The sequence below is a fragment of the Oncorhynchus gorbuscha genome, linkage group LG15 (genome assembly GCF_021184085.1).
Source record: "Oncorhynchus gorbuscha isolate QuinsamMale2020 ecotype Even-year linkage group LG15, OgorEven_v1.0, whole genome shotgun sequence".
Classification (NCBI taxonomy): domain Eukaryota; kingdom Metazoa; phylum Chordata; class Actinopteri; order Salmoniformes; family Salmonidae; genus Oncorhynchus; species Oncorhynchus gorbuscha.
Window position 1 is genome coordinate 20,659,176 of NC_060187.1, and position 15,983 is coordinate 20,675,158.

At 44.4% G+C, this 15,983-nt stretch overlaps 1 protein-coding gene across 6 annotated transcripts in view; it reads right to left on the reverse strand.

Moving 5' to 3' along the window:
- Positions 1-15,983, reverse strand: part of LOC123996712 (trafficking protein particle complex subunit 8-like) — an 85,211-nt gene that overhangs the window by 5,470 nt on the left and 63,758 nt on the right. For all 6 annotated transcript variants that reach the window (XM_046300333.1, XM_046300334.1, XM_046300337.1 and 3 more), the window contains 9 exons: positions 14,620-14,746; positions 14,259-14,416; positions 11,207-11,676; positions 9,387-9,534; positions 5,110-5,206; positions 2,951-3,019; positions 2,812-2,870; positions 2,335-2,538; positions 219-320 (listed from right to left, as the gene is read on the reverse strand). In XM_046300333.1, coding sequence (XP_046156289.1) covers positions 219-320; positions 2,335-2,538; positions 2,812-2,870; positions 2,951-3,019; positions 5,110-5,206; positions 9,387-9,534; positions 11,207-11,676; positions 14,259-14,416; positions 14,620-14,746 — 1,434 coding nt within the window. The remainder of the gene's footprint in view (positions 1-218; positions 321-2,334; positions 2,539-2,811; positions 2,871-2,950; positions 3,020-5,109; positions 5,207-9,386; positions 9,535-11,206; positions 11,677-14,258; positions 14,417-14,619; positions 14,747-15,983) is intronic.

The window sequence follows — 15,983 nt, forward strand, 5'->3', positions numbered from 1 at the left end:
GATATTCGTGCATCTAACTTTCTCATCATTATTCACCCGATATGGATGAAAATAGCCTCAAATTAAGGTTGACCGTCTGCACTTTAACCTCAGTCATTGCTTGATTTCAAATCAAAACTTTTGGAGTATAGAGACAAAAGAAGAATAAAATGCTTCACTGTCCCACTAATTACAGAGGGCACTGTATGTACGTGTGTGTGTGCCTGGAGTGTGTGCACCTCTTTCTGTCTGAGGGAGCAGGCCTCTTTGCCAATGGTCTGTAGTGCCACATGAAGCTGTCCTTCCAAGATCACCTGCTTGTTGTCTTCAACAACATATGCCTGTCAACAAGCATAAACAAATATTAGCAACCAACATACACCTGTCATGAACAAACAAATATTAACAACCAATATATGCCTGTCAACAAACATTAGCAACCAACATACGCGTGTCAACAAGAACAAACAAACATTAGTAAATTCATTGGCCAGATGTCAATAGCAAAACAGCAAAAACAACTTCAGCAATCAGCTCAACAAAACCTTGACATAAAATTGACTATCAACGCATAATTAAACAATGAAACAGGATGAAGAAAAACAAAAAACTTCAGCATTTATTGACAACATCTTCAATAATGACGTGAGCTAAATATACACTGCTCAAAAAAATTAAGGGAACACTTAAACAACAATGTAACTCCAAGTCAATCACACTTCTGTGAAATTAAACTGTCCACTTAGGAAGCAAAACTGATTGACAATAAATTTCACATGCTGTTGTGCAAATGGAATAGACAACAGGTGGAAATTATAGGCAATTAGCAAGACACCCCCAATAAAGGAGTGGTTCTGCAGGTGGTGACTACAGACCACTTCTCAGTTCCTATGCTTCCTGGCTGATGTTTTGGTCACTTTTGAATGCTGGCGGTGCTTTCACTCTAGTGGTAGCATGAGACGGAGTCTACAACCCACACAAGTGGCTCAGGTAGTGCAGCTCTTCCAGGATGGCACATCAATGCAAGCTGTGGCAAGAAGGTTTGCTGTGTCTGTCAGCATAGTGTGCAGAGCATGGAGGCGCTAACAGGAGACAGGCCAGTACATCAGGAGACGTGGAGGAGGCCGTAGGAGGGCAACAACCCAGCAGCAGGACCGCTACCTCAGACTTTGTACAAGGAGGAACAGGAGGAGCACTGCCAGAGCCCTGCAAAATGACCTCCAGCAGGCCACAAATGTGCATGTGTCTGCTCAAACGGTCAGAAACAGACTCCATGAGGGTGGTATGAGGGCCCAATGTCCACAGGTGGGGGTTGTGCTTAGAGCCCATCACCGTGCAGGACGTTTGGCATTTGCCAGAGAACACCAAGATTGGCAAATTCGCCACTGGCGCCCTGTGCTTTTCACAGATGAAAGCAGGTTCACACTGAGCACGTGACAGACGTGACAGAGTCTGGAGATGCCGTGGAGAATGTTCTGCTGCCTGCAACATCCTCCAGCATGACCGGTTTGGCGGTGGGTCAGTCATGGTGTGGGGGGACATTTCTTTGGGGGGCCGCATAGCCCTCCATGTGCTCGCCAGAGGTAGCCTGACTGCCATTAGGTACAGAGATGAGATCCTCAGACACCTTGTGAGACCATATGCTGGTGCGGTTAGCCCTGGGTTCCTCCTAATGCAAGACAATGCTAGACCTCATGTGGCTGGAGTGTGTCTGCAGTTCCTGCAAGAGGAAGGCATTGATGCTATGGACTGGCCCGCCCGTTCCCCAGACCTGAATCCAATTGAGCACATCATGTCTCGCTCCAGCCACCAATGCCACGTTGCCCCACAGACTGTCCAGGAGTTGGCGGATGCTTTTGTCCAGGTCTGGGAGGAGATCCCTCAGGAGACCATCCGCCACCTCATCTGGAGCATGTCCAGGTGTTGTAGGGAGGTCATACAGGCACGTGGAGGCCACACACACTACTGAGCCTCATTTTGACTTGTTTTAAGGACATTACATCAAAGTTGGATCAGCCTGTAGTGTGGTTTTCCACTTTAATTTTGAGTGTGACTCCAAATCCAGACCTCCATGGGTTGATAAATTTGATTTCCATTGATGATTTTTGTGTGATTTTGTTGTCAGCACATTCAACTATGTAAAGGAAAAGGTATTTAATAAAAATATTTCATTCATTCAGATCTAGGATGTGTTATTTTAGTGTTCCCTTTATTTTTTTGAGCAGTGTACATTCCATCTATGTATAATTGGAGTAAGTAATTGCAGTAATTGCAATAGAGGTCTATTTAAATTATGCAGTCGTACTAATCCTAATACAATTAGTAATAGTAGTGTATTTTAATTCTGTGATTTACCTTCCAGAGGACGATGATGTCGAGGTCCACCTCGTTGCACTTCCTGACCACACCTGTTATATCCTCAGCCCCACCCCCAGGACCCGCCCCCTGACTCCTGGAATGTCTCCCCTGTGTCTCCACGGCAATAAGCGGTCTCCAAGACTCCGAGGGCTGACACCTCCGGAAGAAGAAGTCTGCACACGGAGTGGTGGAGCTGATGATCTGAGGAGAGGAGGAGAAGAACAAGGGAGGAGAGGAGGAAGGAGAGGGGAAGACAATAAGGGAAAGAAGAAAGGGTGAGTGACAAGATAGCAGATAAAAAAGGGGGAGAGGAAAAGAGATGGAGGAAGGAAAACGTGGGAAAGGAAAGAAGGGAGGGAGAGAAGGTTTGGGTGGAGAGGGTAATGGTACAGCTATTTCTTTTTATACATTCAGCAACACCGACCAGCAGTGACAGATAACCATTATAAGAGGACAATAACAGTGTTAACATACCTGTTCATTTCCAAGGCTCAGGTCTGCAAAGGTGTACTTCTCTAGTGACTTTGAGGTAGCTAAGACACAGAAGACAAGTCAGGAGAGAGAAAAGAGATTCTCCTCATTGTCTGACATTGTTGGTAATGAGAGTGTGTACCTTCGTGGGGTTTGCATCGTGTTGCTCTGAAGCACAGCTTGCCCCTCTCTCTGGTGGTGAGTTTGCAGTCTGGAATGACAAGAGGAGGGTGAAAGAAAGAAAGAGACGTGTCCATGTCCTGTCTCCATCTGAACCTAACCCCCAACTCTAACCCCTAAGCCTAAAATAGCCCTTTTACAAGTGAGGACTGGCTAAATGGCCTCACTTCTCAGAATTGTAGTTAGTTTACTATTCTTTTGTCGACTTCTGGTACTCACAAGTATAGTAAAACATGTACAAACACAACACCTCTCTAAAGGCCATCTAATTTTCTAACACATTGGAGAGACCCTGGATGTTCCTTTCAGCTTACTTATTACTATGGGCCAGCTGCAGCTCAGTGTTCTAAGCAGATAGTGTGTGAGTGAGTGTGATCAGTGTTCTAAACTCAAAAATGTGTGTGATCAAAAAACAGTTGTTACTATTACAGGAGAAGGAAACCCTGATGTAGCTTAATGTATTGTTATTACAGGAGATGGAAAACTGTTTGTAGGCAACTAGCACTCTAGCCTCAGGCTGTGAACTAGTATGACCAATCAGTGGAACAGAGGGGAAGAGGGATGGAAAGAGACCATTTTGGCATATATACAGTACCATCTCTCTATAATCAGCAGCAGCACACGAGTCAGACAGGGAGAGACCAAATAGGACAGGATTGAATAAAATAGCATATATGGGTGTGGGGTGGTCTCTCTTTGCCACTCTGTCCTGGTCACTGCCAACTCTATAATCACCACATTTCCATATTTGATTACAGAGCGAACAAGAACAAAGTGACCTACTTGCAAAAGTTCCCCCCGGTGGTGTGTGTCATTATTGGAACTACCCATATCTCACACTGCTCTAGGGAGCAGCTAAAAGATAATTCTGCCCTCGGCTATGTGTCCTGGCCACCAGCCACCCCACTGGTCTTCAGTCACAAAGCTAGTTCCCATAGGGATCATCTACCCAGCCTGACAGAGCTGAATAAGCTGAATAACAAGCTCTGAATGAAAGCATTTAACACTGTATGAACTGCGAAGGGCGGTCCCATAGCTATAAATACAACATGAAAAGCCACCAATTGTAAGCCACTCTGGATAAAAGTGTCTACTAAATGACTTAAAATGTCAAATGCACTGTGACTTAGCAGCATACAAGATTCAGTAGCCTACTCTACCAACTGAACTAGGCTAGATAACCCAACCAAGCTTACCTCTTCAAACAGGTGAACTGCACTGATCAAACCACCAAAAGGCATATATCTAATGAACACAACAGCTAAGGAACACAACCCAATACACCAAAGCAATCCAATAGACGCCAAATAGCTCAACTGGAAATTACTTTGTTATCACAGAGACGCCGTTCCCTCTAATATTTTTCAGCACTGAGCAAATTTCAGGAGTTGAAACTAGATTTTTTATTCTGTGAGACTTTAAAAAAACATTATGCACATTATGACAACCATTTTGGGACTGATGTTTTACTTGTCCGAAAGCTCAAATCACTTTAAAAAATAAATTATATGTAACACAATTCGCCAAATAGGTGACTTGCAGAGGGTAGTATTTGAAAAATTGAAGCTTGTCTCAAAACAGGACACTGACCCCTTTAAAAAACTCTGTACTTGACTTGCTTTTCAAAGACAATTAGATATGTACAAGTTTTGTGCTCTTGTAGGAAGCCATCACTCCCTCAAAATGTGCTGTAACTGGGCTAGACCCTCTGATCTCAAATGCACATCTATGCTTCTCTCTGGACACAGATGGAAAAAATGCTTGTGCTCGTGAAATAGGCTACTCTGATGAGCTCCTCAGCCTACAACAAAATCAACAACTCGGTCTTGAATTTAAATTTGGTTTGTTGCATTGAAATGGACTAATGGTGATTCAATCCCAAGTTCCACAGTAGAGGGAACATTTGATCTGTTTAAAGCCATCGCGGGCTGGCAATTCTTCTGCGTAGGACTGCTACATTGCATATCACCTAGGGATGCAGACTCCTCAGCAACATAAAAAGCCTGAATGTAAATGTACAAATCAAAACCTGACACCAAAAAGTCAAACAGTTATCGAGTAAATGAGTTTAAAACTATTGTAGTGCTATCTGAGAGGGTTACGGAGAGCAGAGGGACAAACCTTTGTTTTCTGCTGGGTTTATACACTTGTGTAGTCTCCACTGTTTACTGCTGCTAGAGACCTGTGCAATGTGGAACTCACGCACCCCAGCCTCACTCTGTGGATGGAGAGAGTGGAAGAGAGAGAGAGTGGAACTTTTAAACAACTTTTAAAAAGTCTACATACTGCAGTGTTTCCCCTCTATTCATTTAGCAGCAATGGGCAAATGTTTTTATTTTTGAAAAAACTTTTTGGGATGGTAAATCATTTTCAGTGTAAAGTTATACCTTATAACAGATAAAGTATGTAGAGAAGATAATGGACCTATATATTTTATAATAAGGTCATCTTTGAGAATTAACAATCACCCAAATAAAAATAAGACAGTCAGGGAGAATATAAAATTCTAAAAATATCATGGCACGGGGACCCCGATGATTTTGTTTTGATGTTTGAGTCACTCAGATAGCATAAGATGTATAGAATGTTCGGTAGCCATGAAGTCATGGCTCACAACATCATCCTGGAAACCCAAGACCCACTCCAATTCGCAAACCGCACCAACAGATCCACAGATGACACATTCTCAATTGCACTCCACACTGCCCTTTCCCGAGTGGAAAAAAGGAACACCTATGTGAGAATGCTGTTCATTGACAACAGCTCAGTCTTCAACACCATAGTGACCAAAGCTCATCACTAAGCTAAGGACCCTGGGACTAAATACATTTACATTACATTTAAGTCATTTAGCAGACGCTCTTATCCAGAGCGACTTACAAATTGGTGCATTCACCTTATGGCATCCAGTGGAACAGTCACTTTACAATAGTGCATCTAAATCTTAAAGGGGGGAGAAGGATTACTTATCCTATCCTAGGTATTCCTTAAAGAGGTGGGGTTTCAGGTGTCTCCGGAAGGTGGTGATTGACTCCGCTGTCCTGGCGTCGTGAGGGAGTTTGTTCCACCATTGGGGGGCCAGAGCAGCGAACAGTTTTGACTGGGCTGAGCGGGAACTGTACTTCCTCAGTGGTAGGGAGGCGAGCAGGCCAGAGGTGGATGAACGCAGTGCCCTTGTTTGGGTGTAGGGCCTGATCAGAGCCTGGAGGTACTGAGGTGCCGTTCCCCTCACAGCTCCGTAGGCAAGCACCATGGTCTTGTAGCGGATGCGAGCTTCAACTGGAAGCCAGTGGAGAGAGCGGAGGAGCGGGGTAACGTGAGAGAACTTGGGAAGGTTGAACACCAGTCGGGCTGCGGCATTCTGGATGAGTTGTAGGGGTTTAATGGCACAGGCAGGGAGCCCAGCCAACAGCGAGTTGCAGTAATCCAGACGGGAGATGACAAGTGCCTGGATTAGGACCTGCGCCGCTTCCTGTGTGAGGCAGGGTTGTACTCTGCGGATGTTGTAGAGCATGAACCTACAGGAACGGGCCACCGCCTTGATGTTAGTTGAGAACGACAGGGTGTTGTCCAGGATCACGCCAAGGTTCTTAGCGCTCTGGGAGGAGGACACAATGGAGTTGTCAACCGTGATGGCGAGATCATGGAACGGGCAGTCCTTCCCCGGGAGGAAGAGCAGCTCCGTCTTGCCGAGGTTCAGCTTGAGGTGGTGATCCGTCATCCACACTGATATGTCTGCCAGACATGCAGAGATGCGATTCGCCACCTGTTCATCAGAAGGGGGAAAGGAGAAGATTAATTGTGTGTCGTCTGCATAGCAATGATAGGAGAGACCATGTGAGGTTATGACAGAGCCAAGTGACTTGGTGTATAGCGAGAATACCTCCCTCTGCAACTGGATCCTGGACTTCCTGATGGGTGGCCCCTAGGTGGTAAGGGTAGGCAACAACATCTGTCATGCTGATCCTCAACACAGGTGCCCTTCAGGGGTACGTGCTTAGTCCCCTCCTGTACTCCCTGTTCACCCACGACTGTGTGGCCAAGCACAACTCCAACACCATCATTGAAACACAAATCGGGAGGAGATCAGAGACCTGGCAGTGTGGTGCCAAGATAACAACATCTCCCTCAACATGAGCAAGACAGGGAACTGCTCGTGGACAACAAGAAAAGTAGGGCCAAACACGCCCCCATTCTCATCGACTGGGCTGTAGTGGAGCGGGTTGAGAGCTTCAAGGTCCTTGGTGTCCACACCACCAACAAACTACCATGGTTCAAACACAGATGACACGACAACGCCTATTCCCCCTCAGGAGACGGAAAAGATTTGGCATTGCTCCCCAGATGCTCAAAGAGTTCTACCGCTGCACCGTCGAGGGCATGCTGACTGGTTGCATCACCGCCTGGTATGGCAACTGCTTGGCATCCGACAGTAAATCGCTACAGAGGGTAGTGCGTACGGCCCAGTACATCACTGGGGCCAAGCTTCCTGCCAGAGGCCCTCTATACAAGGCAGTGTCAGAGGGAGATTTTGTTGTTGTCAAAGACTCCAGTCACAAGTCATAGACTGGTCTCTCTGCTACAGCACGACAAGTGATACCGGAGCACCAAGTCTAGGTCCAAAAGGCTTCTTAACAGCTTCTATCCCCAAGCCATTGCTGCTACATTGCTGCTACATTGCTGCTACTCTGTTTATTATCTATTCAGTTACTTTACCACCTACCTACAGTGGTTTGTCCTTTAAAAGTTGCAACGAACTGCAGCACAGCTTGCGTAGTGCCACAGAATTCTATGGAACGTTATTTAAGTGCCAACCACTGGTACCATTAATGCTAGTTAATGCTAGTTTTACCACCAGAGGGCATCTTTGAGAAGCATTTGATAGCCTTCAAAAGTTGCTGTACTTGAGAATTTAAAACCTTTTTTGTAAGAACATAGTATATGGGACTGATTTTAAGAAAATTTGCTTAATTAATTTGCTTAATATTGTGGTGTTTCTCTACCAAGAAAATGTAAAAACCCTCGGAAAATATGGCGCTGTACAACATGACGGTCGGGAGTAGGCTACAGTACTGGGCTATTTAGCTAAATAATCCCTGTGTCGTGCGGGCACGCGGGAGACCAGGTTTCAATTCCCCGACGGGGAGGAAGGAGTAGCCTGTCCTTGTAAATTATTATTTGTTCTTAACCACCCATCCCGGATCCGGTATAATTGTCATCAGCAACGCTGAATAGCATAGCACCACAGTCAAATAATATTACTAGAAAATATTCATATTCATTAAATCACAAGTGCAATTTTGCAAAACACAGCTTAGCCTTTTGTTAATCCAACTCGTCGTCTCAGATTTTGAAATTATGCTTTACAGCGAAAGCAATACAAATATATTTGAGATTATTTTGTTTTCAAATAATGTAAAATGAGCGAGAAAAACATGGGGTGAGACAGTTACTGATTTGTAAATAAAGCCTGTTTGTTATTTACAATGATTTATTTCTGTATATAAAGGGAGAGAAACCAAAATCCTACAGTCATCTCATGGGTCTCCTAGTCGAGGCCGGCACGGGTATTGAACCAGCATCTGTAGCAACACAGCTTACACTGCTCTGCAGTGTCTTAGACCGTTGCGCCACTCAGGCGCTGTACAACGTGACCGGTCGAGAGTGGCTTATAGTAAGAGCAAAATAATCCTAACTAAATAATATAATGATAACTTTGTGTATCAGTTTTAGTAAGTAATACTGAAGTCTGCACAATTATCAGTTTCTATTTACGTATATGTCACCCATTAATTGTCAGTTAGAGACACAATAGGACCCAAAAGCATAATCAGTGCTCTAAATCCCCCTTGCACTGGAGCAATGAAGTGGAGACGCAGGGTACCGTACTAAACCACAAATTACCTCTAAGTACCGCAGCATAATCACAAAACCTTTAGTAGAGCAACCACTGTGCATGTACAAATTACCTCAACTATCCTGTACCCCCGCACATTGACTGTGCACCGTTACCCCCTATATATAGCCTCGCTATCGTTCTTTTTTTAAACTTTAGTTTTAGTAAATATTTTCTTAACTATGTTCTTAAAACTGCATTTTTGGTTAAGGGCTTGTAAGTAAGCATTTCACGGTAACAACTGTTGTAATCTGCGCATGTGACAAAAAAGCCATGGCAAAATGTGTACAATTGCAGAAAATGTGCTTTAAATGCAACTTTCCTCATCCCCATGACAAAACGTGTACAATTGTAGGAAAGTAGCTTAAAACAGCAACATTTCTCTGCAGCCAAGAGGGCCTGAATGCATGTGACCATGAATAACAATGATCCATCAAATGTCAGCTTGACAGCGTGATTAAGTGGTATATGAGTATCGTGTTGACATGTGTGTTAGGCTCACTGTGTTGATGTTCTCCACATCGACAAAGACCAGCATGCTGCCATTCCTCCCCTCCTCCTCGGGCAGTGTGTTACTATGGCAGGCGGTGGCCCGGACCGACAGAGAACGACTGGCACAGATAAATACTGTGTGACGCAGCACCCTGTGACTGAGGGAGGGAGAGATGGAGGGTGATTGGGGAGCGAGGGAAAGGGAGCAATAGAGAGAAAGAGGAGACAAGAGGCAGGTAGGAGATGGAGAGAGGGTAGAGAAAGAAACAGATGAAAGTAATGAGAGAGAGTAATATAAATATGTTCTTGTCATGCATTTATAACTTTTATAAAGGTGGTGCTTAAAGTAATGCCACAGGCTCTATATAGTTTCAACTACAGAAACCACGTCTCCAAAATGTCCCTGAATTAAAATTATACCATTTCACTTAAACAGAGATGATCAGGGACATTCTGTGAGATTTGAAAGGCCCCTATGAAGGGAAAAATAAATTAACTTCTTAAGTAGCATGAGTATATGTTTTCCCAAAAGTGCCCTGATTTGACCTCATTCTATCACCAATGAGCTGAGCAGTGAGCACAGTCATTTAAAGCGAGACTGACGAACATTCAGGGGCACATTCAGGATAACTAAGGCTGCATTTACACAGGAAGCAAAATATCAGAATTTAGCTGCCTGTGCAACTTGGGGTGCCGACACCTACAATAAGTACCGGAACCATTTTTTATTCTACCTCTGCATCTCAGTGTTGAAGGTGTCACTACAGACCCTGGTTCGATTCCAGGCTGTAAGCACAACCGGCCGTGATTGGGAGTCCCATAGGGCGGCTCACAATTGGACCAGCATCGTCCGGGTTAGGGTTTGGCTGGGCAGTCATTGTAAATAAGAATTTATTCTTAACTGACTTGCCTAGTAAATGAAGGTTAAATTTAAAAAATTAACTGATTTAATTAAATATACTTTACATCATAGTATTCCCTTTGAAGTGGAGACATGAGGAATCTCTTTCATGATTCACTCTTTGGTTCGTGTACTAGTGAATAACTTTCAACTCTCCTTATGCCTCGGTCCTACTTGAATATAAAAGGCTGCTCTTGCGCCCCTAATCTCTTTCACATCACACTACTTGGCTTGTGTAATGTGTTATAGGTGAATACCAGTCTTCTCTCTCTCTCTCCCTACCTGATCTCCACTTGTGTGTGTAGATTTCATGATTATTGTTTTTACTAGATCACCTCTGTTCTTTTTCGTAATGATAATAGATAGTTTCTTGCATCAGGCAGCTTTCCCACGGCCCTACCTGAATATAATAGCTCCTCTCTCCTACCTGATAAGCAGTCTTCTAGTAGGCCTAATGTGTAGCGAGTAAAACGCTTCTCTTGGAGAACTCTCCCCTATGTGATTATACAGGGTGCTCCTTCTCTCTCCACTACCTGATTACAACAGGGTGCGCTCTCTCTCTCTCCACTACCTGATTACAACAGGGTGCGCTCTCTCTCCCTCTCCACTACCTGATTACAACAGGGTGCACTCTCTCTCCCTCCCTCTCCACTACCTGATTACAACAGGATGCGTTCACTCTCTCCCCACTACCTGATTACAACAGAGTGCGCTCTCTCTCCCTCTCCACTACCTGATTACAACAGGGTGCGTTCTCTCTCTCCCCACTACCTGATTACAACAGAGTGCGCCCTCTCTCTCTCCCATACTTCAATGGCTGATGTAATGTGGCTTGTGTAGTGTGTACCGAGTTCTCTCTTGAATAACTCTCCCCTACCTGATCTTGACTTGCGAAGTGTGTAGTTAGAATACCAGACTGCTCTCCCCACCTGATCTTTCCTCCTTTCTCGGCGCCCTCGTAGTAGAACAGGAAGTTGATCTCATGGACTCCTTCCTGGTCTGGTCCTCTTAGCCACAGGGGCAGCTGGGTAGATTCTCCAGGCGTTAGCGTTCCCTCTCCTAGAGGGATCTCTGCTACCCTTTTACCCCCCGTACCAGACACTACTCCTCCTCCCGACCCAAAGTCAGCCGCCGACACTAGCGTTACCGCAGTTACCGACCCGGGTGTGGCTCCTGGGGGTGTGGCCAGGGTCTTGTAGGCAGAGCAGTTCTCAAAGGAGGAGGGGCTGAGGGGGGTGAGGGGTGTGGCTAGGGAGGAGCTTCCGAAGGTAAAGAAGTCTGGGTGCGTGGACGCCACCCGCAGGCCGCACAGGGGAACGTGACTCACATTACAGAATTCTACGTAGGCCTTCCTGATTTCACCGCATAGTAGGGCAGTAGGGAACTGGAGGAAGAATACCTGGAAGGGTAACAAAAAAAGTATAATTAAAGCAGACAGAGAGACAGGAGGGGAGAGAGATGGTGACGGAGACATGGGGACAGATAGAGGTTAGTTATTGTGCAACCTACTCCAGTGTAGCGGTCTTCCTCAGGAGAAAGACAGGCAAATATAAATCAGAAGCTGTTGGCTGCAAGTCATTTTTAAATATATACTAGTCTGAATTACTCCCATACTGTCCAGTTCAATCTAAAATTCTAAAACAACAAAAAATGTTTTAAAAAATGTAAACAAGTAGATGAAATCCTTAAAGATGGAATAGTTAGAAACCACCCCCATGTTATTTCCACAACTATGTATGGAACAGTTTATGTATGTGCATGGACCAAAGACACAAACACCTAAACAAAAAATATATACAGCACCAGTCAAACGTTTAGACACACCTACTCATTCAAAATGTTTCTTTATTTTTACGATTTTCTACATTGGATGTCTTTACTATTATTCTACAAACTATGAAATAATACAAATCGAATCATCTAGTAACCAAAAAAAGTGTTAAAGATTCTTCAAAGTAGCCACCCTTTGCCTTGATAGCTTTGCACTCTTTTGGCATTCTCTCAACTAGCTTCACCTGGAATGCTTTTCCAACACTCTTTAAGGAGTTCCCCCACATACGTCATAAGGTGAATGCACCAATTTGTAAGTCGCTCTGGATAAGAGCGTCTGCTAAATGACTTAAATGTAAATGTAAATGTACGCTGAGCACTTGTTGGCTGCTTTTTCTTCACTTTGCGCTCCAACTCATCCCAAACCATCTCAAATTGGGTTGAGATCGTGTGATTTTGGAGGCCATATCATCTGATGCAGCACTCCATCACCCTCCTAGGACAAATAGCCCTTACACAGCCTGGAGGTGTGTTGGGTCATTGTCCTGTTGGAAAAAAAATGATAGTCCCACTAAGCGCAAACCAGGATGGCGTCCCACTACAGAATGCTGTGGTAGCCATGCTGGTTAAGTGTGCCTTGAATTCTAAATAATTCACAGACAGTGTCATCACCAAAGCACCCCCACACATCACACCTCCTCCTCCATGCTTCACGGTGGGAACCACAACTACTCTGCATCTCACAAAGACACAGCGGTTGGTGTCCTTTAGTAGTGGTTTCATTGCAGCAATTCGACCACGATAGCCTCATTCACGCAGTCTCTTCTAAACAGTTGATGTTGAGATGTATCGGTTACTTGAACACTGAAGCATTACTTTGGGCTGCAATTTCTGAGGCTGGTAACTCGAATGAACTTATACTCTGCAGCAGAGCAAACTCTGGGTCTTCCTTTCCTGTGGCAGTCCTCATGAGAGCCAGTTTCATCATAGCGCTTGTTGATTCTTTTAAAACAACTCAAATAAATATAGCTAGCTGCGAGAAGCAATGCCCGGGGTTCAAGCTTTGGCCCCATAGCACCACCAGCAGGACAAATTGTCTTAGGATGAGCTAATTATGTACTCCATATCATGCTTTACAAATAATAGAACTCAACATCAAACAAATCATGCAATATGCTTTTGATGTATTTTGGACCATTTTCAATGATGTTGACTACTTTCAAATACCTTCTCTCGAACCGTTGCGCCGATTGGCACCAAATATGGTATATAGCGTCTATGTACCCATCTATTTTCCAGGACTAGCGCAAACAATATGGCCGTTATGAGCCAATGAGCTTGTGTGAATGGTTTTTCCTGTCCACCATGAGTTGTTGTCCACAAAGCAGCACGGAGGGCTCACAAGTGCCTGTCTATTCCTTACTTTGGATGGTGGATACATTATTTTAATACATTTTTAAATATTCAATTACAGTTGTTGACGTCAACCGCCTGTATTCTATGAAGAGAGATGCTATGCTACTTACCTCATGTCATGAATATGCATAGCAATATAAAGGGCTATTTTTTATAATAAATTTGCTGGAATGTTACATGTCCTACTTATATCAGTACACTCAAATAAACCTCACGTAGCAAATAAGCCATTAAATGTTTTGTTGACCAAATTTGAAACACTGAACTATATAAAAAAAACTGATTGGTGAGCGAAAGAAACTAAACAACGCCTCCTGCTGGAGAAGACAGATTTTCGCCTCTTCCTTTCTGGCTAGTATGCTCATATCTGAGCATGCGTGCCAAACAGGTGAAGAGGTAAATATGTGCCGGTTATACCGCCACCCTATGGTCAATCTGAAAGTGCTTGCATAATGTTGAGTCTTGGCAGTGTTTGGAACTTGTGTACCAAGTTTTGTTACAATATGATGGCTTGTTATTGAGCCACCATGTGGCCAATTGGCACGGCATGAGATGATGTGACATATGGGCCTTGATCATCATGTAAAGTTGCACCCTCCTGGGCCTTACCATCTCGCTGGAATTAGATTTTTTTCCCACCCATTTGGCAGAAAGTACATAATTTGACCCATAATATTGGGTCAAATGACATTCATTAGACCTGGATTCATTGAATAGTTTGTTCCAAAATGACAAAAAAAAACCCACTTCAGCTCATTTCTGGGTAAGGGGTAGTGGACAGTGGTGAGTCAGTACCTCCAGCAGGGGCATGGGAGGGGTGATGGTGGGGTCAAGACGTCGGTCAGGACCGTGGCTGACAGAGGTCTTCTCCTCTTTGGTCTGGTTTAACCGCGGTCCCTGAATCTCTAGGTCCTGTCGACCACGAACCAATGTCCCCGCAGTCGCTGAGGGACCTTTAGAGAGTACCGTAACCACAACAAAGGTCGGGTGAGAAGGACCAAAACAAGTTTATAGCACTGGTTTTACAGTGTGTGTGTGTGTGTGTGTGTGTGTGTGTGTGTGTGTGTGTGTGTGTGTGTGTGTGTGTGTGTGTGTGTGTGTGTGTGTGTGTGTGTGTGTGTGTGTGTGTGTCTGCATGATCGTGTGTATGTGTTACCTTGGTTCTGCGAGAAACTGTTGCTGTTAATAGTAGAGTTTCCAGTAGAAGGGGTGGAGGCCAGGTTATAGACTAGACCCAGGATGGTGAGCTGACCAGTCTGGCGAGGAAGCAGCTTCAGACGAGCCTGCCAGGAGAGGATGGAAAATACAGTTGAAGTCAGAAATTTTCACACACCTTAGGCAAATGCATTTAAACTCAGTTTTCACAATTCCTGACATTTAATCCTAGTAACAATTCCCTGCCAGTTAGGATCACCACTTTATTTTAAGAATGTGAAATGTCAAAATAATAGAAGAGAGAATTATTTATTTCAAATTGTATTTCTTTCATCACATTCCCAGTGGGTTAGAAGTTTGCATACACTCAATTAGTATCTGGTAGCATTGCCTTCAAACTGTTTAACTTGGGTCAAACGTGTCAAGTAGCCTTCCACAAGCTTCCCACAATAAGTTGGGTGAACTTTGGCCCATTCCTCCTCACAGAGCTGGTGTAACCGAGTCAGGTTTGTAGGCCTCCTTGCTCGCACATGATTTTTCAGTTCTGCCCACACATCTGCTATAGGATTGGAGGTCAGGGTTTTGTGATGGCCACTCCAATATCTTGACTTTGTTGTCCTTAAGCCATTTTGCCACAACTTTGGAAGTAAGTTGGAGTCATTGTCCATTTAGAAGACCCATTTGGAACCAAGCTTTAACTTCCTGACTGATGTCTTGAGATGTTGCTTCAATATATCCACATACTTTTCTTCCTCGTGAAGCCATCTATTTTGTGAAGTGCACCAGTCCCTCCTGCAGCAAAGCACCCTCACAACATGATGCTGCCACCCCTGTGCTTCACTGTTGGGATGGTGGTTCTTCGTGGTGGTGAGTCTTCGGCATGCAAGCGTCGCTCTTTCTCCACCAAACATAACGATGGTTATTATGACCAAACCGTTCTATTTTTGTTTCATCAGACCAGAGGACATTTCTCCAAAAAGTATGATCTTTGTCCACATGTGCAGTTGCAGACCGTAGTCTGGCTTTTTTATGGCGGTTTTGGAGCAGTGGTTTATTCCTTGCTGAGTAGCCATTCAGGCTGTGTCGACATAGGACTCGTTTTACTGTGGATATAAATACTTTTGTACCAGTTTCCTCCAGCATCTTCACAAGGTCCTTTGCTGTTGTTCTGGGATTGATTTGCACTTTTCGCACCAAAGTACGTTCAACTCTAGAAGACGGAACGAGTCTCCTTCCTGAGCAGTATGACTGCGTGGTCCCATGGTGTTTATACTTGCGTACTATTGTTTGTACAGATGAAGGTGGTACATTCAGGTTTATGGAAATTGCTCCCAAGGATGAACCAGACGAGAGGTCTACAAGAGG